At 63.5% G+C, this 22,316-nt stretch overlaps 1 protein-coding gene across 1 annotated transcript in view; it reads left to right on the forward strand.

Moving 5' to 3' along the window:
• Window positions 1-22,316, forward strand: part of PRKAR1B (protein kinase cAMP-dependent type I regulatory subunit beta) — a 58,007-nt gene that overhangs the window by 32,064 nt on the left and 3,627 nt on the right. Inside the window, exons 5-7 of the mRNA XM_040231804.1 lie at window positions 2,973-3,131; window positions 7,816-7,876; window positions 13,632-13,753. Of these exons, the coding sequence (XP_040087738.1) occupies window positions 2,973-3,131; window positions 7,816-7,876; window positions 13,632-13,753 (342 nt within the window). The remainder of the gene's footprint in view (window positions 1-2,972; window positions 3,132-7,815; window positions 7,877-13,631; window positions 13,754-22,316) is intronic.

Here is a 22,316-nt window from a genome sequence, read left to right on the forward strand (position 1 = left end):
GGCCCCCCGCATGGTCTTGCTGCATACCCATCCTCCGAGTCCAGTCCTGCCTCGGGCTTTTTGCACGTCCTGTCCCGTCCTCTCTTCACCCCTGGTCTTTGCATGGGACCCCTTGGGCTGGGCTCGAGTTTCCCCTCAGCAGTTTCGTACGGTGGCTCTTCCCCGGATCCTCTTCCTCCTTTCTCTCTGGTGCCTGCAGCTTGTTTTAAGGACAGTTGAAAGTGAAAAAGTCACTCAGTCGTGTCCTACTGTTCACGACCCCATGGACCGTAGTCCATGGACTTCTCCAGCCTAGAATACTGGAGTGGGCAGCCTTTCCCTTCTCCAGGGGATCGTCCCAACCCAGGGATGAAACCCAGGTCTCCCGCTTTGCGGGCGGATTCTTCACCAGCTGAGCCCCAGGGGAAGCCTTAAGGACGATCGCACCTGGATGATCATCGCTGAGCCGCTGGTCAGTGAGCCCCTGTGAACTGGAATCCGCGTGCTTTCTGCTGCTGAAGCCGGTGGTGAGAACACGCAGGGCGCCCCAGTGCTGGGGTGGCCTTGGGTGACAGTGGCTGAATAAGCCAGCAGGAACAGCAGGCGGGGCACCGGGTTTGCCTGCAGACCCTGCAGCGGCAGCGGGAGCGTGGGTGCAGCCAGTGTGGCCTCCCACCCCTCCCCTACACAAGAAGCCCGGGGAGCCCCTTTGCGTGCCAGCCGGGGTGGGGCCGTGCTAACAGCAGCCAGTGTCCCGAGAAGGATGGGCCTTTGTGCTCGGGGGGCGGCCTGGCCCCTCCTTGGCTCCACACAATGCTTTTCTCTGATGCCTCTGAGGATGCGGTCGGGGCTCTGTGAGGAAAGGGGTCCTCACGGCCCCCGGGACACGCTCCTGCCCAGGTGCCCTTGCTGGGGTGTGCCTGGAGTGCAGCTGCCTGCCCTCTCTTTGGGGTGCACCCTGGGGAAGCGGGTGCCAGGCAAGCTAAGCGCCTGGCCCGCTCCCAGGGGCCCTGTCTCGTCAGGGCTGATGGGGCGGCCAGCCTGCCCCACAGGCGCCCGAGGCAGTGGCTCCTCCTTCCCGCGAGGCCGCGGCGCTGTGGTGACCCGGAGCCAAGGGGGAGGGTGAGCTGGTGCAGACTGGGGGTGCTGCTCAGTGGACCAGGGGTCCCCACCTTGCCTCACACGTGAGAGAGGAGGGCATTGAGTCACCCGCCGGGAGGTTCGCGGCCACGTCGGAGCTGAGGCTGGGCGGCGTCTATCACCCACGGGTAGTGCTGGTGCGGCCGTGAGAACTGTGGGCCAAACCCAGCGCTCGGAGCGCAGCGTGGGGGCCCAGGCCAGCCGCCCCATGGACACCCTCAGGCATGGAGCACGGGAGAGCCCTGGGAGGTCCTGGCGCCCGGAGACGCTCAGCGCCTGACCTGGGTGGCGGGAGAGCTCAGTGCTACACACATGGGGTCGTGTCCAGGCAGAGAGGGCGCTACAGACACGCGAGCCCCTTGCGGGCTCTGGGACACGACACGCGAGCCCCGTGCACTCTGCAGACACGCGAGCCCCGTGTGCTCTGCGGACACGAGAGGACCATCCGGGCCGGGCCCCGGTCGCCATGACTACCCCTCCGTGGACTCTGGTCCCTTTGGGACAACCGGAGTCTCCAGGGACGCACCGGTGGAGAGCGTCTCGGGGCAGAGCCTGGCGCATACGTGCCTTCCCTGTGGGAGGACGGGCCTCGCCCTGGCCCCAGGGCCTCACTGCGTGGGAGCTGCTGTGTGTCCTCTGGTTCCTGGCGGGGTTGGGCGGGCCGGCGCTCGCGGGAGGAGGTCCCCGCCTGTCGTATTGTATCCCCAGCGCCCTGTGCTCAGCAGGCCAGCCCTTCTCCCCACCCTGCTCACACCGCACACAGTATCACCGGCGTGGCGCCCACAGACTGGCGACTCTGAGCCTCAGTCTTGGCCAAGATAATGCGTCATTGAGTCTACAAGAATTGCTTCCATGATCGCCGCGGCCCATTCTTCCCCAGCACGCACGCTCTTTGCCAATGGGAGCCATTCTCTAAGCTCATTGACACCGAGGCGATGAACAGAGGTTGTGTTAGTTGATAGTGAGCGCGTCCACATAATGAACAATCCGGGCCATTCTGGCGGGATGTGGACCTGCAGTCCACACACAGTCGCGACACTGTACGGGGCCACCGCCCTCGCCAGCTGAAAGGGAACCTTGTCCGCCTCCGGGCTCAGCCCTGGGCGCTGGCCTCCGCTCCCACTGACCGCAGGCCTGGGCGCTTGGGCGCTGCCCGAGGGGCGGGGGGGCTCCGGTGGCCTGGCTCCTCCCGGGCCACGGGGCCTGCGGGTGGAGGTGAGCGAGGGCCAGGCTGCTACATGGAGCCTGGGACGGACGGGAGGGCAGCTTGTGAACGAGGCGGCTGGGTTGGAGGGGTCGCCTGGGTGGGGCGCGAGCATCCTGCCTGACAGGGTGACGCCTGGTGGGGTCTCTGGCTGGTGAGGAGCGGAGCGCGGCCTCGCCTGGGAGGTGGGGGTCCTGAGTGGTGCATCCGCCGGGGGCCTGGCCGGGGTCGGCGCTGACAGCACGTCCACCTTTGTGCCTGTCCAGCCTCGGTCCGGGCGGGGCTGGGTGTGAGGTGGGCACGTTGGCTGGTCCTGGGCAGGGCAGAGCACAGCTGAGTCCCATGTCGGGGTGCCGGGGCCTCCTGCACCCCCGGGGCTGCTGTGGAGGGCTCCCCCGTCCCCCGCGCAGCGAGTGGCAGTGTGACCCCGGCCCCAGTCTCTGTGCCCGGCAGAAGTGTGTGGACAGAGGGTGGGTGACCCCTGGCCCCCGACACGGTCCCCTGACCCCTGGCCCCTGACACTGTCCCCTGACCCCTGGCCCCCGACACGGTCCCCTGACGCCTGGCCCCCGACACGGTCCCCTGACCCCTGGCCCCCGACACGGTCCCCTGACCCCTGGCCCCCGACACTGTTCCCTGACCCCTGCAGGTGTATGTGAATGGAGAGTGGGTGACCAGCATCAGTGAAGGCGGGAGCTTTGGGGAGCTGGCCCTCATCTATGGCACCCCCAGGGCAGCGACCGTGGAGGCCAAGACGGACCTCAAGCTCTGGGGCATTGACCGGGACAGCTACCGGCGTATCCTCATGGTGAGTGAGTGAGTGGGTGGTGCCTCAGGGGTGCCCCACCAGGGCTGGGAGGGCACCAGTTGAGTCTGACACCCACCAAGCATCTCATAGGAACCCTGGTTGTGGCCGGGTGGGATGAGGCCGGATGAGATGGGGGGCGGGTGTTGGGGGGGGTTCTGGAAATTTACCCAAAAGACGGGCAGGCAGCTGGGGGCCCCTTTGCTCTCCTTCCCCTTCTCCTTACAAGTCTGGAGTGTGGTTGTGATGGCTGGAGTTCCAGCTGCCTTTCTGTGCCGTAAGGCAGTTTTGCTCGGGGGGAGGGGCGTGGAGTGAGTTCCCGGGAGGAGCCCTGCGGCTGCTGGGGCGGCAGGAGGACCACGGTCCTGGGCAGGACGCAGGCCTCTCGGCTCCCTGCTGGGCGGCAGCCGTTCCAGGTTTCCACGTGCAGCCACCTCCTCTCTCCACGCTTCGGGCGCAGGCGTGCACGCCTGTGCGGAGGGGCTGTTGGGCACAACAGGGCCAGTGTTCTCCGAGGGCTCTGGAGATGAGCTCCTGGGCGGAGGGGGCCCTTCCCAGGCAGCGGCGGCTGGGTCTTCCCCTGCCCACTCAGTGTTCATCCCGCACACTCACTGCCTGGTCCTCTGCTGGGGCCCGCCAGGGGCGGGGAGGTTGCCGTGCTGGGGGAGGGGATGGCAGAGCAGACGTGTCTCCTGGCGACAGTCTCCAAAGAGTGTAACGGAGCAGAGGGGCAGCTGGGGGCAGGGCCTGCTGCTTCACGGAAAGCCTGAAGCCCTCTCCCCGAGGTCCCCTGTGACAAGGCGGTGCTGAGAGAGGCCTGCAGCAGGGAGCCCTTGGCCGTCCGGGAGGAGAGTGTCTGGGCAGTGGGAGCGGCCGCTGCAGAGGCCCTGGGGTGCAGGCCTGGCTGGAGTGTGTGTGGACCGGTGGGGAGACGGCCAGGACGCCGGGTCTGGGGCAGGAGGCGGTGGTGGGAGGGCTGGGTCCTTGGGCCCTCAGCCCCCAGGGGTCCTGGACTCAGACTCCCACCGCACCGGACGCCCCCGCAGGAGTGTGGGCAGAGTGGCAGGGGCCACCCTGGGCCTTCTGGGCGAGGGTGGAGAGCCTTCCGGATTGGGCAGGGTGAGGGGAGTCGGGAGGCCCTGGCCGGCTGCACTGGTCTAGGGGAGCCCCCTCATGGCCCAGGTCCCCGGCCTGAGGCCCCTGGGAGCTGAGTGCCGGCTTGTCAAGGGAGCCATGCTCCTTGGCTGTCATTTTCCCCCGGGGTGGCCGCTGGCCTGGGTGCTTTTCTGGGCTGGTGAGGGTGGTGTGGAGGGCCTGGGCTGAGGGCAGCCCCCAGCGGGTGGGGAAGGTGTCTGCTCGGAGGTCTCTGACTCCTGTGGGCCTGCAATCCAGGGGTCCTGCCGGCCTGGAGGGGGATCACTGAAGGAACGCCTTGCCAGGAGACCCGGGGGCTGCACGTGCCCTTGCCGTGGGCCCTCAGGCCTCGGCTGTCTCCCAAAGACCAGCTGGGCTCTGCGGCTCCGGGGGGCTGCGGTGGGGGCTCCGGGGTGTTTGGGGCAGGCCCTGCGCGCTCAGCGCCGTTGGAGCCTGCACAGCAGTCTCGTCCCGGGGGCTCCTCTAGAGGGGCCCGCTGTCGCGCCTGGTCCTCGTGATGCGCTGGGGTCCAGTTCAGGCCTGGAGGCCTCTGTTTCTTGCAGCTCCTCGTCCACACTCTGGGGTCATCCGCTGGGCGCCCGCCGTGTGCCCGGAAGCCTTGCCCTGCCCTGCCCAGCGAGGCTCGTCCTTGTGGAATGCGGCCCCCCTCTCTTTGGTCTCAGACCTGCCCAGTCCTGCCTCCCCCGGAGGGCACCCTCCCCCGTGCTGGCTGCTCCGGCGCACCTGGCCCCGTTGCATAAGCCGTTGTTCCTTTACCGCCGTCTGCACCGAGTCGTTCTTGGCTGTGGGATTTCTGTGCCTGGAACCTTATATTCAGGGAAGTTCCCAAACCACCCAGGCAGCCGGCGCTTCCTGTTTTAATTCTGGATCCCTGAGCACTAAGAATAGCCGTGGCCGTGCCTGGAGCCGGCGGAGCCCTGCGTTTCGGGAGGAAAATGACAGTGCGGCCCACTCGGAAGGGAGTGTCCGTGACGGCGTCCGTTTCTGCATCAGACTGTGGCCTGGGCGGATGCGGGTGTGCCTGCCGCACGATGAACGGAGCCTGAGCTGGACATGCGTGGGGGATGCCGGGTGGGGGGCTGGTGTCTCCAGGGAGAGGACCACCCACCTTTGAACTCAAGCACGCCCGTCAGGGACGTGCCCCGGCTCTGCGTGGTACAGACGGATGGATGGAGCTCGGTGAGACCAGCCATACCTGCCGCTTCTGAGCAGAGTGGGGCCTTCTCCCCGGGGCCCCGGACAGGGCCCTGAGCCCCCAGACTTCTCTCCTTCAAATGTCAGGACCGTTTGTTCACCCTGACTCTTACATGAGGCCCCCAGTTGGAGCTGGTGCGTGTAGCATCCTGTTGCGGAGGCTGGGCTAAGGGCTCCAGAGCCCCGCTTGCCCGGGGTGACCCAAGACCCTCGGAACCGTGTCCTGGGCCCCCACCCCACGTGTTTGGGCCCCTGCTCCCATCCGTGAGGTGGGGCAGCGGAGCCTAGGGCCTGCCCCTCGCGGGAGCCGGCCAAGTGGTGGGGAGCTTTGTTCCGTGCTGCAGGGCCGGCTGGGCCTTTGTGTGTAGGGGACAGGGCGCTCGGAGCAGTCGGTCCAGCTTGGAGAGTCACCTTAGCCGCGTAGACACCCCCTCAGCCTGGCGGTTCTGCACCGTCCCCCAAGCTGCGCCCTGAGTGCCCGGCAGGCAGGACTGCTGTGAACACACTGGACGCAGGAGACAGGGGTTGGGGGTCGGGAGCCTCCAGGGGCCTGGGGCGGTGCTGTTCGGGGTGTGTGCACGTTGACCAGAGCCCTGCTGTCCCCTGGGACCCGGGTGCCCTGCCTGTCCTCGGGCCGGCTCACACCGTGCGGCTGGGACAGGGCCGGGGGTCTGCGTGGGTGTTTTAGGTTCCTGTCTTAGGACAGACCTGCCCCTGGGCCCGCGGGGTGCGGCAGCAGGAGCCTCCCACTGGGCAGTGGGTTCGGGGTGGCCTCGGGCTGTGTCAGGCGGTCAGGGCTGGGAGGGGCGTGCCCCTTGCTGACAGTGGGGCGGGCCACCAGGAAGCGCGGTCTGCCCCCCATCCATCTGTCGGGGTCAGTGGGGGTCCGGCTCTGCTGTGCTGGGGGGTGGGCGTGTGATGGATGGTGGCTGGAGGAGTCCCAGGGGCCTCGAGGTGTGGGTGCTGGGTGGGGGATGTAGGTGGTCTCCGCCCGATGGGACCGCAGCACAGAGACGTGGAAACAGGCTGAGACTGCAGGTACCAGGGAGGTGCCAGGGCCCGCTCCTGCCGGTGGCCTGGGTCCTGTGAGCAGTGCTCGGGATGCGAACTCAGGCCCCACTAGCATCTCCCACTGTGGCCTCGGGCAGGCCCGGTCCCGGCGCTGGGGGTCCGTGTGGCGCCATCTCACCAGGCACGAAGCCCCCTGAGCTGCTGGCAGACAAGCCCCCAGGTGGGGGTCCTGCCGGCCTCCCCCCCCGCCCTGCCTCACCCCGGAGGAGAGCTCCGACGGGAGGCCCCTTGGCCTGTCTGTGGGGCGGGTCTCCCCACCCGAGGGTCCCGGGCGGCCACCTCCAGCTGTCGTCCTGCGGCGGGAGACGGATGGGCTGGTTGTGGCGGCTTTAATGTCTGGGGTTGCCGGGCAAACACGCCTGCATTCCAGCGGGCGGGCGTAGCTGCCGGGAGGTCAGTGGGAATATAAATTATCCTTCAAAGAAACGCCTTTCTCTGGGCCGGCGGGGTCTGAGGTGGCTCAGCTCCGGCTGGGGGCTGTGCTGAGCTGAGCAAGCCGCCCTCGTGAGCGTCCAGACCCCCACGAGCCCTGGGTTCTGCCGCTGGCCTCCCGGGCGCCGTATCCCCTGCACAGCCACCACCGAGCGCTCCAGAAGCCTGGTCCCTGCCCTCTTGCTCAGCTACAAGGGAATCTTGGGTCCCAGCCCTGTGGGGGCTCCGCTGGCTGAAGGGCCCCCAGGGAGTCTCTGGGCTTCTTGGGGGGCAGGCCGGGAACCTCCAGAATTCTGAAATTAAGACGCCACCTTTGCAATGCTGGTCTGGCCCCGAACCAGGGAATCGCGGGAGCTGACGAGGAGGCGGAGCCCCGGGGCTGGGAGGCTGGGGTCCCCCCACCAGGCCGGTTCACTGATGTTTGCTCACCTAGCCTTCATGGAGTCCTGTGGGGACAGGAATTAGGATACCCTGTTGTCCAGATGAGGAAACCGAGGCTCAGGGTGGGCAGCTGGTCAGGGCATGAGGATATCTAGTGAGGGGTGGGCGTTGGGCCCAGCGCTTCTGTAGCCCCTTGAAGGTCGACCTCGTGGCGCCCCTTCCCGCGTGAGTCTGGGTGAGGCTGTGTGTCGTGTGAGACCCCGGGGGGAGTGGGTGGTCTGGGCCCCGTGGTGGCAGCCCTTCAGACCCCTGCTCGCTTGAGGGGCTTGTGGGACACGGAACGCCCCGAGAGCCTCCTTTCAGGGGTTCAGGGCCACGTGGGGACTTGGGGAACATGGGAGGGATTGGGGCGTGAAGCCCCCTGAACACCTGCTTCTCTGTCTCCTCTCCGCAGGGCAGCACGCTGAGGAAGCGCAGGATGTACGAGGAATTTCTCAGCAAGGTCTCCATCCTGGGTGTGTGCCTGCCCACACGCCGCGCACGCCTGGGACACACACGTGCACACAGGTTCAGACGTGCTCACACGTGCAGACACATGCAGACGCGTGCTCACACATGCAGACATGTGCGCACATGTGCACACACACACGTGCACACACGCACATGTGCTCACGTGTGCAGTGCCCCCCACCGCACGCACGCTCATTGTGCATGCAGGCATGTGGGTTCCCGGGGACACGCACACGTGCACCGTCGGGCGTCTGCCTCTGCCGCTCCGTGCTGTGTGTGTCCGTCTCTCCACCATCGGAGCCGCTCTGCCCACGCCGGTCTGTCTGGAGGTCTCACACGGGCCCCGGTATTGTCTTTCCTGACCCGTCTGGGGGTTTCCTCTATGGGTGTTCCCCCCGCACTTCTTGTCCTGGGGTCTGACAGACACGTCGGCCGCGTCCCCATTGACGGTGGGGCGTGTCACAAAGGCCTCCAGCAGCGTCTTTTCGCTGTTTGGACCTTGCTCTGAGGTTCAGGACGGAGCGCTGTTGTCCCGGCCCAGTTGCCCGGCAGCTGCGTGGGGCACTTGGGAATTCAGGGTCGGGGTGTGAGGGTGTGTTGAGCAGCTCTGGTTAAGGGCCAGGAGGGCAACCTGCTGGGCAAAGTGTCGGCTCAGAGCTGCGGCCCTGGGAGACCACAGGGAATAACCGTCCAGAAACAGTTCCTGGGGGAACGTCTCAGCCTTAAGCCCCAGGCTGGACGCGGGTTTGTGGGTGCAAGTGGCAAGCGAGGCTCAGCCTCCTTGTCTAAGAACCTGTGGGCCGAGGAGGAGAAAAAAGGTGCAGATTCTGGGGCGCTAGGGCGGCAAGGAGGCAAGAACACACGATGAGGAAAAGGCAGTCTCTTCAGTAAGCGGCGCCGGGAAAAGCGGACAGCTGCCTGTAAGAGAGTGAAGTTAGGGCTTCGCTGGAGGCTCAGCGGTGAAGATCCGCCTGCCAGTGCGGGAGTCACAGATTCGATCCCTGGTCCAGGAGGATCCCACATGCCACAGGGCAACGAAGTCCGTGCGGCACAGCTGCTGAGCCTGTGTCCAGAGCCGGCAGCCAGGAGGACCGAAGCCCGAAACCGTGGAGCCGGAGCCTGCTCTCCCCAACGAGAGGAGTCACAGTGAGAAGTCTGGTCGCCGCAGCCGGAGAAAAGCCAGGCAAAAGCAGCAGAGACCCAGCCAGACAAAGATGCATAAACAGACAAGTCCTAAAACAGAATGACGTTAAAACATTCTCTAACACCACCTACTAAAGCCCTCAGGATGGAGTGAAGGCCCACATGTCAGACTAGACACAATAGCACTCCTGGAGGAAAACACAGGCGGAACACTCTCTGACATAAATCTGAGCGGTATCTTTTTGGCTTCATCTGCTAGAGTAATGGAAATAAAAACAAGAATGAACAAATGGGACCTAATTAACCTTAAAAGCCTTTGCATAGCAAAGGAGACCATAAACAAAATAAAAAGACAACCTACAGACTGGGAGAAAATATCTGTGAATGATGCAATAGGCTAGGGATGAGTTTCCAAAATATGCAGACAGCTCATAGAGCTCAGTACAAAAAAACAACAAACAGCCCAATCAAAAATGGGCAGAAGATCTAAATAGACGTTTCTTCAAAGAGGATACAGAGATGGCCAACAGGTACACGATAAAGATGCTTCCAACTTGGCTCATTATTAGAGAACGCAAACCAGAACTGCAGCGAGGGACCACCTCACACTGGTCAGAACGACCATCCTCAGAAAGTCTACAAGTAAATTAGGGGAGGGCGTGAGAAGGGAGCCTCCCACACCATTGGTGGTTTAGGGGAGGGCGTGAGAGGGAACCCCACACCATTGGTGGTTTAGGGGAGGGCGTGAGAGGGAACCCCACACCATTGGTGGGACTGTACGTTGGTGTGAGATTCCTCAATAAACTGAAAACAGAGCTACCACATCACCCAGCAGCCTCACTCCTGGGCTTATATCCAGACAAAACTATAATGAAAAGGATGGGTGTGCCCCTGTGTTCCTAGCAGCATTGATCACGATGGCAAAGACATGTCCGTCGACAGATGAAGGGATAGAGAAGATGTGGTGTATACACCACACACACACACGCGCACGCGCGTGCGCACACATGCACACAACGCACACACACGCACACAACGTGCACACGCACGCACACATGCACACGCATGCACACGCACACACATGCACACGCACACACACGCACACGCACACACACGCACGCACACACACATGCACACGCACGCACACACATGCATGCACGCACACACGCACACACATGCACACGCACGCACGCACACGCACGCGCACACACGCATGCACACACACGCACGCACACATGCACACGCATGCACACGCACACACATGCACATGCACACACATGCATGCACGCACACACGCACACACATGCACACGCACGCACGCACACGCACGCATGCACACGCACGTGCACACATGCACACGAACACACACGCACACACGCACACGCACGCACACACATGCACACGCACGCACACACATGCACACGCATGCACATGCACATGCACACGCACATGCACACGCACGCACACGCACGCATGCACGCACGCACACGCATGCACACACACATGCACGCACGCACGCACACGCATGCACACGCATGCGCACACACGCATGCACACGCACACGCATGCACACACACATGCACGCACGCACACGCACACACACGCGCACACACATGCACGCACGCACACGCACAGTGGAATATTACTCAGCCATAAAAAAGAATGAAACAGCGCCATTCGCAGCAACATTCATGGTCCTGGAGATTATCGTACTAAGTGAAGAAAGTCAGAAACAGGAAGAAAAATCCCATATGATGCCACTAGCATGTGGAATCTAAAAAAAACGAACTTATTTGCAAAACAGAAAGATGTTCACAGACATAGACAAAGAATTTATGGTTACCAGAGGGCGTAGCGGGGTGGGGTGGGAGGGGAAATGAGGAGCTTGGGATGAGCAGATACACGTCACTATATCTAAGCTAGATAACCAGCAGGCCCTACAGTAGAGCACAGGGAACTGTATTCAATATCTTATAATAACCTATAAGGGAAAAATTTTGAAAAAGAATACGTGGGTATAGCTGAATCACTTTGCTATGCGCCCAAAACTCACAGCATTGTATCAAGTATGAAAGGAAAGTGTTAGCTACTCAGTCATGTCCGACTCTTGGCGACCCCATGGACTGTAGTCCACGTATAGCCCATGGACTTCTCCAGGCAGGAATCCTGGAGTGGGTAGCCTTTCCCTTCTCCAGGGGATCTTCCCCACCCAGGGAGCAAACCCAGGTCTCCTGCACTGCAGGCAGATTCTTTGCCATCTGAGCTACCAGGGAAGGTGGATAAAAATCAACTATACTTTGGTTTTAAAAATGGTTAATAAAAAAACAGGGACATGGATGCGGATGGTCCTTTCAGCAATTCCCACAATGACAAGAAGATGGAAAGAACCTAAAATCTGTTATCACAGGAAGGGACTCACGCCCGGGTGTCTGTGGTGCAGGGCTGCCTCCAGTGAGGCACGTGGACGAGGCCTCTGCACGTCAACACGTGTCAGGACGGGTCGGAGACACGTGTGTGTCTGCACAGTTTTGGCAACGCTGCATGGTGTTTACAAAGCTGGGTTACGGTAAAGGTGTGAGACCACCGATGGGAAGAAACCAACCAAACCCTTGAAGGTTAAAAAAAGAATTCCACCAAATCCTTAATAGTCGCAGCCTCTGGGGAAGGAGAGCGAGCTCAGGCTGAGACGGAGGGACTGGGTCCTGTCAGTGGACAGAGTGTCTGAGAAGCAGCTCCGAAGCGATCGTGGCCAAGCGGTTCTGCGATTCCATTCAGGACAGATGCTGCCTGTGTTGTCCGTTCCAATGTTCTGATTATTTTTTCCACATTACCACGGGAAAGGCACGACTGGAGTCAGGGCCCTGGGCGCTGTGAGCAGTGGGGGCCGGCTGCCTGCCCGGGGCAGCCCTGCAGCACCTCAGGCTTCATAGGGGGAGCAGAGGCGCCCCGACCCCATTTCCCGGGGAAGAAGCGAACTGCAGGCCGGGGCAGGAACGCGAGGTCTCCCAGGAGGAGAGCGGGTCGGGCTCAGAGCCGGAGGGCAGTAGCCGGAAGTGGGGCCGGAGGGCCGTGTCCTCCTGAAGCATGGCCCCTGGCAGGGCCCTTCCCAGTAGGGCCCTTCCCAGCAGTGTGCCTGCCGCTCGCTTGGCTGTGCCTGGGGGTGCCTTTGGGGCACCTCTGGTGTCTCCTGTGGGGTTTCCACTGAGTTCCCCGGCAGCATTGAGACTCCCCTAGAAGGGTTGCGTTGGGGTGACCCCATGTGGCCTGACCGTCTGCACCTGGAGCCCAGGGAGCTGAGCACAGCAAAAGTGCCCTGAAGCATCCATCTCGGAGGTCAGGGCCAAGGAAGGAGGAGTCGCCCACCGGCTTCTCCCGACACTTCTCTCCTGGGATTTGCATTGTCGGGGAGGAAGCCCTGATTCTCCGATCTCAGGATGTTCAAGGTCTCAAGTGTAATAGAAAAACCTGCTGATCAAACATGAGGAAGTGAGCTTCCTGAGCCAGAGGCTGTAAAGTCAGAGGCTCTCGTCGCTTTGGAAGGAGACCAAGAGCCAATCACGCGCTTACTGGCACCGGTTTCCTCGTGGGGACAGACCGTGGTCCCTGCCAGAGTTACCTGCGGTCACGCGGAGGCCCCGCCGCCTCCTGCGGGCGTGGGCCGCGGATTGCGGGGCAGGTCCCGCCCGGGGCGGCGGCTGGCGGGCAGCCTGCTGCCAGGGGCTCCCCATCTTCCCTGCCCCCCGCAACACAGACGCCGCTCCAGCCCGGGCTCGGTCAGAAGCCTGTCCTTTGGGACGAGGAATCCTGCCGAGAAATCCTGCTCCTAGGCAAGCCCTGAGATAGATGGCCTGCTGTGTGTTTCAGTGGCTGATGCGCGAGTGAGTCTGGTGAGCACAGGCCAGAGAAGTTTCTTTGGCCGAGAAAAAACCAATCAGGCGATCATTAATTTCTTATAAAAGGAGCTGGTTATTACGCGTTTCCTCCCAGAGGGCTGAGAGCAGATGGTGATGGGGAGGGAAGGCGTGAGGGGGCGGGGGAAGGTGCAGAACTCGCGAGCGTTAAACTTGCCCCTGGAACGAAGTGTCTTGACCTAAAATAACGGAAGGTAGTCCACGCCTCGTCACAACGTCCTCAGTCGTGTGCTCTTTGGGGCGCTGAATCGTGTTTTATAAACAGCGAATTGCTTCAGCTTCTGAATTATTTAAACCCCTGAGCAGCCTGAGTGCTGAGCTGCAATTACATTGTTTGGAAAACTCCAGGCAGCTCTGTTCTCTCAAAGATAAAAGCACTTCAGCCCACATTACGCGGGATGGATGTGCGCCCGCAGCCCCTCGTTCCCGTGTTTACGCTGAGCCCGTGGCTGGCGTGGGCCAGGGCCGGTCTGGGTTCTGCGCCCTCGTGCACTTGCTGGGCCGTGGCTGCCTCCGGGCCCCACGCACTCGTGGGGACGTCTGTGTCTGCGCCTGCTGCGCAGACAAGTGCTCTCTTGTTCATCCCTGTGAACTAGCAAAGCCTCATCACCCCAGGCCTGGCCACGGGGGCGTTTCCTGAGGTGGTCTGGGGAGGGCACTGCTCCTGGGACCCCCCAGCCTCTGTGACCCCTGTGTCCCCCCTCAGCATCCCTGGAGAAGTGGGAGCGTCTGACGGTGGCCGACGCCCTGGAGCCCGTGCAGTTTGAAGATGGAGAGAAGATTGTGGTCCAGGGGGAGCCCGGGGACGACTTCTTCATCATCACGGAGGTGAGTCCAGCTCAGGCGGGTGGGGGCGCTCCGTGCAAGGGCTCCAGCCAGGGGGGCTGTGGAGTCAGGGGTGAGGCCTGGTCTGCATGCGCCCCCCGGCCCGGCGCTCCATGCCCACCGCCTCTGTCGGCCGTGTGGACAGTGGCCTCGGGCCCCCACCGGTGTCCTTGCCCTGGGACCCACGGGCCTCCCCTGGCCCCCAGGCCACCCCGTGCAGATGTTACAGAGACCAGACATACCAGCCGTGCGCGTGAAGCTGGGGGGCCAGGCTTGGTCGAGGGAGGGGAGAGGCTGCCCCGAATGGGACCTGGGGGGCGTGTGCGTCCTCACAGGGGGAGCATGTGAGCTGGGGGCTCTCTCCGTGTGGTTTCTCACAACTGTGTGAACTGGCTGTGGTCCCTGGTCAAGTTTGGTGTGAGAGGTGGGCACCAGCTTCCCCCACCTGGGCCCGTGTGAGTCACCGGCTGGCCCGCCCCCCCCCCCACCCCAACGGCAACAGCTGGCTCCGCGGTAATCCATGGCGGCCACGCTCGGCCTGCCGCTGACGGGCACGGGCAGCTGCGGAGCCGCGTGTCCCCCAACCTGGGGCCAGGCTCGGCCGTGGTCCCCGGAGAGGAGCCACAGCCGTCCCGGGGTGGACGGGGGGCGGCGGTGTGTGCCTGGCCGTGGGGCCCTCCCCATGACGCAGGCCCAAAACTATGTGAGTCTGGCTCCCTTCCTGCTGCGCCGGCCCTCCTGGTGGGAAGGGTTTCTGTCGCCCGCCCGCTGGGAAAGCACGTGCTCCAGCCCCGCGAGCTGCCCTCGGACATCAGGCGCTCACAGCACTGTGGAGGCCAAGAGAGGGTCCCTGAGCCATCCAGGGAGAGCCAGCCCCGCCTGGGGGCGGTGCAGAGAAGGCGCAACCCGGGGACAGGGGGCCGGCACCCCCGGACTTGGAGCCACTGTCTCAGTTTGAAACAGTGGAAAGGGGCTCCCCGGCTGCTGTGCGTGAGCGTGCGTCCTCCTGCGGGCAGTCCCCTTCTGTGCCTCGGGCCACACGCTCGCCCCATGACCGGGAGTCCTGGGGGGCTTGCCCTGGACTCCTGCAGAAGCCCCTCCTGGGAGAGTGCCTGCGGTTCTTCCTGCTGCCTGCCTGGCTGCTCCCACGGGAGCCGTCGGAAGGCTGAAGGGTCAGGAGAACCACCACGGGAGGGTCTCGAGGGGGCGGACACGAGCTTCACAGTGGGCACTTGGGAACGGGGCCCGGCCACCCTCCAGTCCTTGCGCTGCGTGCGCCAGAGCCCCCGCGCCCGGGAGCCGTCCACGGGAAGCCTTCCTGTCCTGGGGCGGGAGACTCATTCAACAGTCATGTTTCTTGAAAGAAAGGGAAAGAACCCCAGACAGAACAAATTACGACTCCTGCCAGCGCGGTCTCCGCTCCATAGACCGAGAGGTGGCATCCCGCGTGTCGGCCCCGGCCCCGGCTGTGGCCTCACAGAAGGCTCCCGCCTGCTGGCACCAGAGCTGAGCCCATGGGTGGAACCCTCAGCCTCACTCGGAGCACTTCCAGGGCCTCCCCCACAGGACTCAGGCTGCTGCAGGTCCCTGTTCTGCCGTCAGATCCTCCTGCAAGCCCGCAGACACACCGGGGTCTGGCTCGTGGTTTCTGGAGGGCGTTCCAGCAGAAAGTTGCTTGCGTTCTCTGAACACAGCTGAGGGGGGTGTGGTGTGCGCTGGCCTGCACTGTGGGCTCTCTTTTTAAACATTTAAATTGTCAATATTTAAAAATATTGACAAGTCAGGGAAGGCTGAGTGCCAGCGAATTGATGCTTTTGAACTGTGGTGTTGGAGAAGACTTTTGAGAGTCCCTTGGACTGCAAGGAGATCCAACCGGTCCATCCTAAAGGAGATCAGTCCTGGGTGCTCATTGGAAGGACTGATGCTAAAGCTGAAGCTACAATACTTTGGCCACCTGATGCGAAGAGCTGACTCATTGGAGAAGACTCTGATGCTGGGACGGATTGGGGGCAGGAGGAGAAGGGGCCGACAGAGGATGAGATGGCTGGATGGCATCACCGGCTCGATGGACATGGGTTTGTGCGAGTTCCCGGAGACAGTGAAGGACAGACGAGCCTGGCGTGCTGCAGGCACGGGGTCGCAGAGGCAGAGGCGACTGAGGACTGAAGGGCAGCAGAGCCGTGTTTCGCGTGAGAACTCGGATCGGCCTCTGGACCGGCGTCCCTGCCCGGCTGCCGCTCGCTGCCTGGGTGCCATGCTCCTCGCCTCGCGCCTCCGCACCCGCCACTGTGCCTCGCTCTGGGCTCTGCACTCGCTTGCAGGCCGCTGAGTTTGCAGCTTGGTTCTTGTGGTCTTGAGGCTGAGGGGAGGAGAGCGACTCTCTGGGCCAAGGGCTGCGCATCGGGTCCACGGCCACAGAGCTGTGTCAGCTGGACTTGCGGGGTCCTCACAGAGCCACGGCAACCATGGCAACAGGGGCTTCCAGGGCGCGCCCCGCGGGCGGGCAGCCTGGCCTCGCCCAGAGGGACCAGCCCTCCCCGAGGACGCGCGGAGAGCAGCTGGCGGGCCCCAGAGGCTCCACTGCAAGGGACCCTCACCGTGGGGCATGGTTGCGTGTGAGGGAGGCGTGCACGCTGCTTCCCGGGGCCCCTTGGGTCCCTTCAGCTGGAGATGCGGGTGGGTGCTGGCCGCTTGTCTCAGCTGCTCCGGGGCCTGATGTTTCCTGGCGCTCCCGTTAGAGGCCGTGAGAGCCGAGCTGTGGTCGTCTTTGGGGGCACACCTGGCACCTCGGTGTGGTCTCTGTTCCGGGCAGCGGCCTCCCCGGGGGCCCTGACGCCTCCTGCGCAAAAGCTGTCCGAGGGAGCCTTGGGAGAGCGACTCCGGGCTCTGTGGGAGCTCGGCTGTGTGACTGAGGCCCCCCTGCTGACTGGGTGGTGGAGGTCAGGGAAGGGCGTGGGGGGCTAACTCCCAGGAGCGGCAGCGGTGCTGGCCCTGGAGGGTAACCCAGCCCCTCGGAAGGGCAGCTTTCACAGCGTCGTGCAATATATTTGAAGTGGCCTCCTTGGCAACTTGGGTATTTTTTGCTTTTCTTCTGTGATCCACCAAACTGGGAAAGTCATGGTGGGGCCTCGGGGTTCACAGGCGTCACGGGCTCAGAACTGAAAGGCAGGCTGAGCGTCTGCAGCCTCACGCCGTTTCCTGCCTGTGGCCCCGGCCACCTTTGAGGGGGGCGCGGTGTCTCCCCACGCCAGCCCTGTGCTCCCCCGAGCCCCTCGTGGCCCTGATTCCTCTGGAGGGTGTGCTGGAGCGTCTGAGTAGATCCCTTATGCAGGCTGTTTGCTTGTTTGTACAGTTCAGTGTGGCCTCGGCCCACAAAGCAGACAGCCAGACAGGAAAGGACGTTTGCCCTGTGGATGTGCCGGGAAGGACCCAGGCTGCCGGACCCAGGGGGCCTGGTCCACCGTGGGTCTCCAGGTGTTTCTGCAAAGGTGTTTCTCTGATGCAGTTAACACCGACATCCGCCGACCTTGAGGCCGGGCAGCCGGCTCTGCAAGGAGTGGGGGGGGGTAGACTGGCGGGGCCCTGCCCCCTCGGGGTGGGCCTGAGGCCATGCCGGGTGCTGGCTGCCCTGGCGCTGCTGCTGCTCACCCCCGCCTTCTGCCAGGCCTCTGTCTGCCCCCTGCTCTTCAGGTGGGTGCAGGCTGCCCTGGGGGCTGCATCCCCGGTGTGAGGGGCTGACAGGGACCCCACCTGCACAGACATGAGGACCAGCCCCCGCACACACTGGACGCGCCATTACCAACGCCTGCTGGGTGCCTGCCGGGCTCAGTGGGCCCTGGGGCCTCTGCCAGGCCTGCGGCGGGCGCTCCTTGTCTCTGGGCTCTGCGTCACGCCAGCCGTCTCTGAGGCCGTGGGGGCCTGCCAGCCCCTTGGACAGTGGACGCCAGCACTCCAGGAGTGTGTTCTCTGGAGGCCAGAGCAGGCATGCAGCCGTCAGCTTGGGGCCACCCGGACATGAGGACAGAAGGCATAGTGGGTCTCCCGGGGCCTGGCCAGCAGCTGAATGTGGAGTCTGAGGCAGCCCGGCCGCTCTGGGACCCCCTCTAGTCACCGAAGCCCTGAAGCGCCTAGTGGCCCGAAGGTTCTTGGCCACTGACAGCGGGAGCCGCAGGGCTCCTGGCAGCGTCTGCAGGACAGAGCCCGGGGGGCTGCCCAGGGAGGGGGCTGGGAGGCGGGGCCTTGTGAGGAGCATGGGCCGCCTTGCAGCCCTGGAGACTCAGTTTACCCCCGGAAAGACTGGGCACAGGCAAGGCCTGGCCTGGGTCTCAGTCCTCGGTCCTGACGCAGCCCACCCTGTGGATGACTCCACGCGGCAGAGCCTCAGGCCTGTGGGCAGCTGGGCAGAGCCGGTTCCCTCCGGCCTGCTCCCACAGCCAGGAGGCGTTGCCATGGAAACCCAAGGTTGGAGCAGCTCCTCTCTTTGCAAATCACTTTTGTGAATGTCCCTGACATTGACGTGACCGCTGAGCGGCCACTTCGAAGCCATCTCTGGAGGGGCCTCTGTGTTCGTCATCTCGGGAACTTTCAGGTCCCACTGTGTGCCTGGCCGAGGCTCAGTGACCTGCGGGGGCGACTGCCGCCGCTGGGCCGTGTGCGGGGTGTCCGCCGAGGTGGGAGAACCCCTTGCTCCAGACCTGCCCTGGTCCCATGCGGAGGTGGGGAGGCCGGGGTGGAGCTGGGGCCCGGGTTTCGGTCGGCTGCGTGTGGACGTGTGAGTGGAAGTCCTCCAAGTGGGGAAGGTGGGCGGGATGTCTAGAGGAACCTCAGGCCCAAGGCTATGGCGGGCAGGCGTGGGGGGCAGGCCGAACCAGACCCCTGCCCTACAGACAAGGGCTTTGGATGCTCTCCAAGACCCCCTGCAAGGGCAGGGACGTTGTGTCCAGCTGCCCAGGCTTCTTATGAGCCAGACGACGGCAGCGGTCCTGCCGGGGACTCCCGGCTCCTGGGGTGCCTCCTGCGGGCCCGGGGGTCTGCCTGTCCTGGACCCCTGCCCCCCACCATGGGCCTGTCTGATGGCTCGCCCTGCCCCTCTGCCGCCAGACGATGTCCTTCGTGGCTCAGCCGCAGGGGCCCCACAGGGAGGTGCCTGAGGGCAGCCCACATCTGTGTGGTCCCGCCGCGGTAGGTGCCAGACTCTCGTGTCCAGGGAGAGAGCAGAGCCTGAGGTGTTAGAGCACGGCTGTCTCGGTCCAGAGGCAGCAGGAAGACAGTCTCCGCTTCGGGCTGAACCAGATGAGTGCTTTTCCAGAAGCCTGGCTGGGCAGAGCGCCTTCTGCCTGCACATCCACCCGCCCCGCCCACTCAGCTGTCTGTCCTCCCTGCCGGCTCGGTCACCAGCCCCCAGAGGGCTCCCATCTGGGCCGCATCCTTTCTGCGTCTCTGAAGGGTGGCTTCAGTTCACAGCAAAGTGGAGGGAACGTACGGAGGTCCGCCCTGCACGGCCTCCCCACCAGGCAGCCCTGCCCGGCTGTGGGCCCCCCTGCACGCGTCCCCGCAGCCCAGCCCGGGCACTCAGGCTCTCATCGGCCACCACCGCATCACTGCCGGGAGAGGCCTCACGCCGTCCCTGCCTGCCTGGCGCTCCCACGCCGGCGCCCAGCTCTTCAGCGTCCCCCCGGTTCCCCTTTTCCAGGTGGTCCTGCGGCTGGAATCACGGGGTCTGAGGCCTTCTCTTGCTGGTGCCTTTCATCCGGTGATCTGCGTGCGCGCTTCCTCCGTGGCTCTCCAGGGCTGGATGGCTCACTGTTTCTAGCGCTGAGTACAGTCTACTGTCTGGATGTTGGTGGTGTTCAGTTGCTCGGCTGCATCTGACCCTTTGGATCCCGCGGACGGCCGCGCACTGGGCTCCCCTATCCTTTGCCAGTCTGTGTATCTGTCACCTACTGAAAGGCGCTTTGGTTGCTTCCAGGTCTTGACACTTAAGAAGGAAGCTGCTCCAAGCATCTCTGTGCTGGTTTTGTTGGCCTCATGACTTCAGCCTCATCCTCTGAGTAGATACCGAGGAGCTCCATGCCCTGCCGTAACTCAGAGGTGGCGACCCCCGTCTGGTGTCTGCTTGCTGCTTGAGCATGCTTCTGCTGACCGCCTGCGGGGCTCTCACGCCCAGATGGCACAGCCCCTGTCTTGGGCGGCTCTGATGTCCCCTGCGAGGGTCAGAGGAGCCCAGGGGGCTCCTGGGTCCTAATTCATTGCCCAGTGGCTTCGTCCTCTGGGGGCCAGTCCTCTGGGAGCCCCCTTTTATAGGTCCTAGCCTGTGCACCTCAGTCACCCTTTCCTTGGGGAGGACAGCTCCCAGCGCCAGCTACGTGGGCACTCCTAGGTGCCAAACGACCTGACCACATCCCCTTGTGAGCTGTCCGGCTCTGCTTTCCCTGGTCCTCGAGGCAGTGGCGTTCCCAGACCACAGATGTGGATCCCGAGGTCCCATTTTCTCCCCGGCACCAGCAGGGGCAGAGATAAGCAGTGTGCACAAACTGTGGCCGTACGGGTACTTGTTTTGGCTGAGGAAGATCCCGCAGATGTGCCGTCCTGGACATATCAGACTGTGGGAGTGTCAGCCCCCACCCTGCCGCTGCCCGCTGGCCGGGAGGGGGCCGGCCCGAGGGCGGCTACCCTCCCAGTCTCAGCCAGGCTGCCCTGGGCCTGCACGCCTGGCTCCCCGTGTCTGGCAGTGGCCGGAAGCCTGCCCGTCCTGCAGATGAGGCAACTGAGGCTTGGGCGGTGCCTGGCTCTCCCCAGACGGTGGCCAGCATGCGGAGGAGCCAGGCCTGAACCGCGGGAGCCACGTGGAGCTGGCCCAGGCCGCATCGCGGGCGCTTCCAGTGAGGCTGGTGCGTCCTCAGGCCTTCCTGTACCTGCACCCCGTGTCCCTTCTCTCAGTTGCCCCTTAATTTATGGGAAGCGATGCCAGTTCCAGCTTATGGCCGTGACGTTGTTTCTTTTAAAATATATATTTGTTGAAATAAGTGCATTTCCCTGGAGGCTCAGAGGATAAAGCATCTGCTTGCAATGCAAGAGGCCCCGATTCCATCCCTGGGTCGGGAAGATCCCCTGGAGAAGGGAATGGCCACCCACTGCAGTGTTCTGGCCTGGAGGATCCCAGGGACAGAGGAGCCTCGTGGGCTATAGTCCATGGGGTCATAAAGAATCAGATGCAACCGAGCAATTGACATTTTCACAGTTTCTTTTTGTTTAAATAGTGTTTCCTCTCCCTGAACTTGACGTCAGTGGGCCCTGAGCCTGAGTTCTCACTGCAAGGCGGGCCGGGGCTCAGGTTCACCCCTGTGCGCTGAGAGGCGCGTGTGTCCCTTCCCTCGCTGGGCTGGACACGCACGAGGCCTGTGACAGACTCCGGTCTGTGCCCAGCGGCTGGGAGCCTGGGGAGGCGTCTCTCTCCCTGGACACTGTCTGCCCAGCCCCTAACCCGACCCCCTGGGGCTGCGCCCCGGGCGCTGACCCGTCTGCCCTGTTGCCCCAGAGTTCTGGGGGTACCTGAGGGTTCTGGGGGTGCCTGCGCCTGCTGGTCCTCACTGATCAGTTCTCTTAGTCCTTAAGTGGCATCCGGCTCACAAGCCAGAGGCCTGGGTGACGGCCTGCAGGATGGGGGGTCCCTGAGGGGGCAAGGCTGCCCTCCCTGCTTTGCTGGGTGCAGCCCCCACGGCCTGAACCGCGATTCCCGACGGCCATCACCTGCACTGTTGGGGGCTCTGGGCCAGGCTGGGAGGTGGTTTTGGGGAGCGGGAAGCCCGAGGCATTGCTTCAATGAGCACGTACCCCTTGACCTTGGCTGCTTCCTATCTCATAAAGGTCATGCATGCCCATTGTGGAAACTAGAGTTGATTTCGGTTTTGCCTCTGTAGAAAAATTTCAAAAATGAAAAATGTTTTAAGCAAAATGGGTCTCTTGTGATAACCCATCTCCCCCAGGCTCTGGCAGGGACATTTTTCCCGTGCGTCCTCCCGGGCAGACTCCTCTGTGACCCGGTTTATTTTTAGAGCTGGGCTAGAATCAATGAGTGAGAAGTTTGGGGAATATGATCTGGTTCCTGGCGAGTATGTTTTTCCAGCCCCCAGAGTTCCGGTGCTCAGTCCCTGGAGGACGTCTGTGCTGCCGTCTCTGCTGTCTGGGAAAGGAGCTCGGACGGGCCGGCTGCTCTGGGCCCGTGATGGTCTCTCTGGGGTGGGAAGAGCTGGGCGTGTGCTGGGCACGCCGGGGCCCATGTCGTGGGAACGCTGGGCCCTGCTGGCCGAGGCCCCACCCCGCCGAGTCCATCTGCGCGTTTCCCTCGCTCCTGCCCGGGCTTGTGGCTATACCTTCCCAGGACAAGGGACCATCTGCCTTTGCCTCAGGGCCCGGCGGTGGTGGGTGGTCAGCCTTGGCTGCTGAAACGGAGGCCCCCGGGGCTGCTGCGGAGCTTCCCGGCCTCGTGAAGCAGTGACCCAGGGTCATTGCGGGCACTCGGGGTGCGTGGCCCTGTCCTGTGGCCCAGCCGCCCTGGCACCCGTGG

Source organism: Oryx dammah, unplaced genomic scaffold (genome assembly GCF_014754425.2).
Source record: "Oryx dammah isolate SB20612 unplaced genomic scaffold, SCBI_Odam_1.1 HiC_scaffold_2, whole genome shotgun sequence".
Lineage (NCBI taxonomy): Eukaryota > Metazoa > Chordata > Mammalia > Artiodactyla > Bovidae > Oryx > Oryx dammah.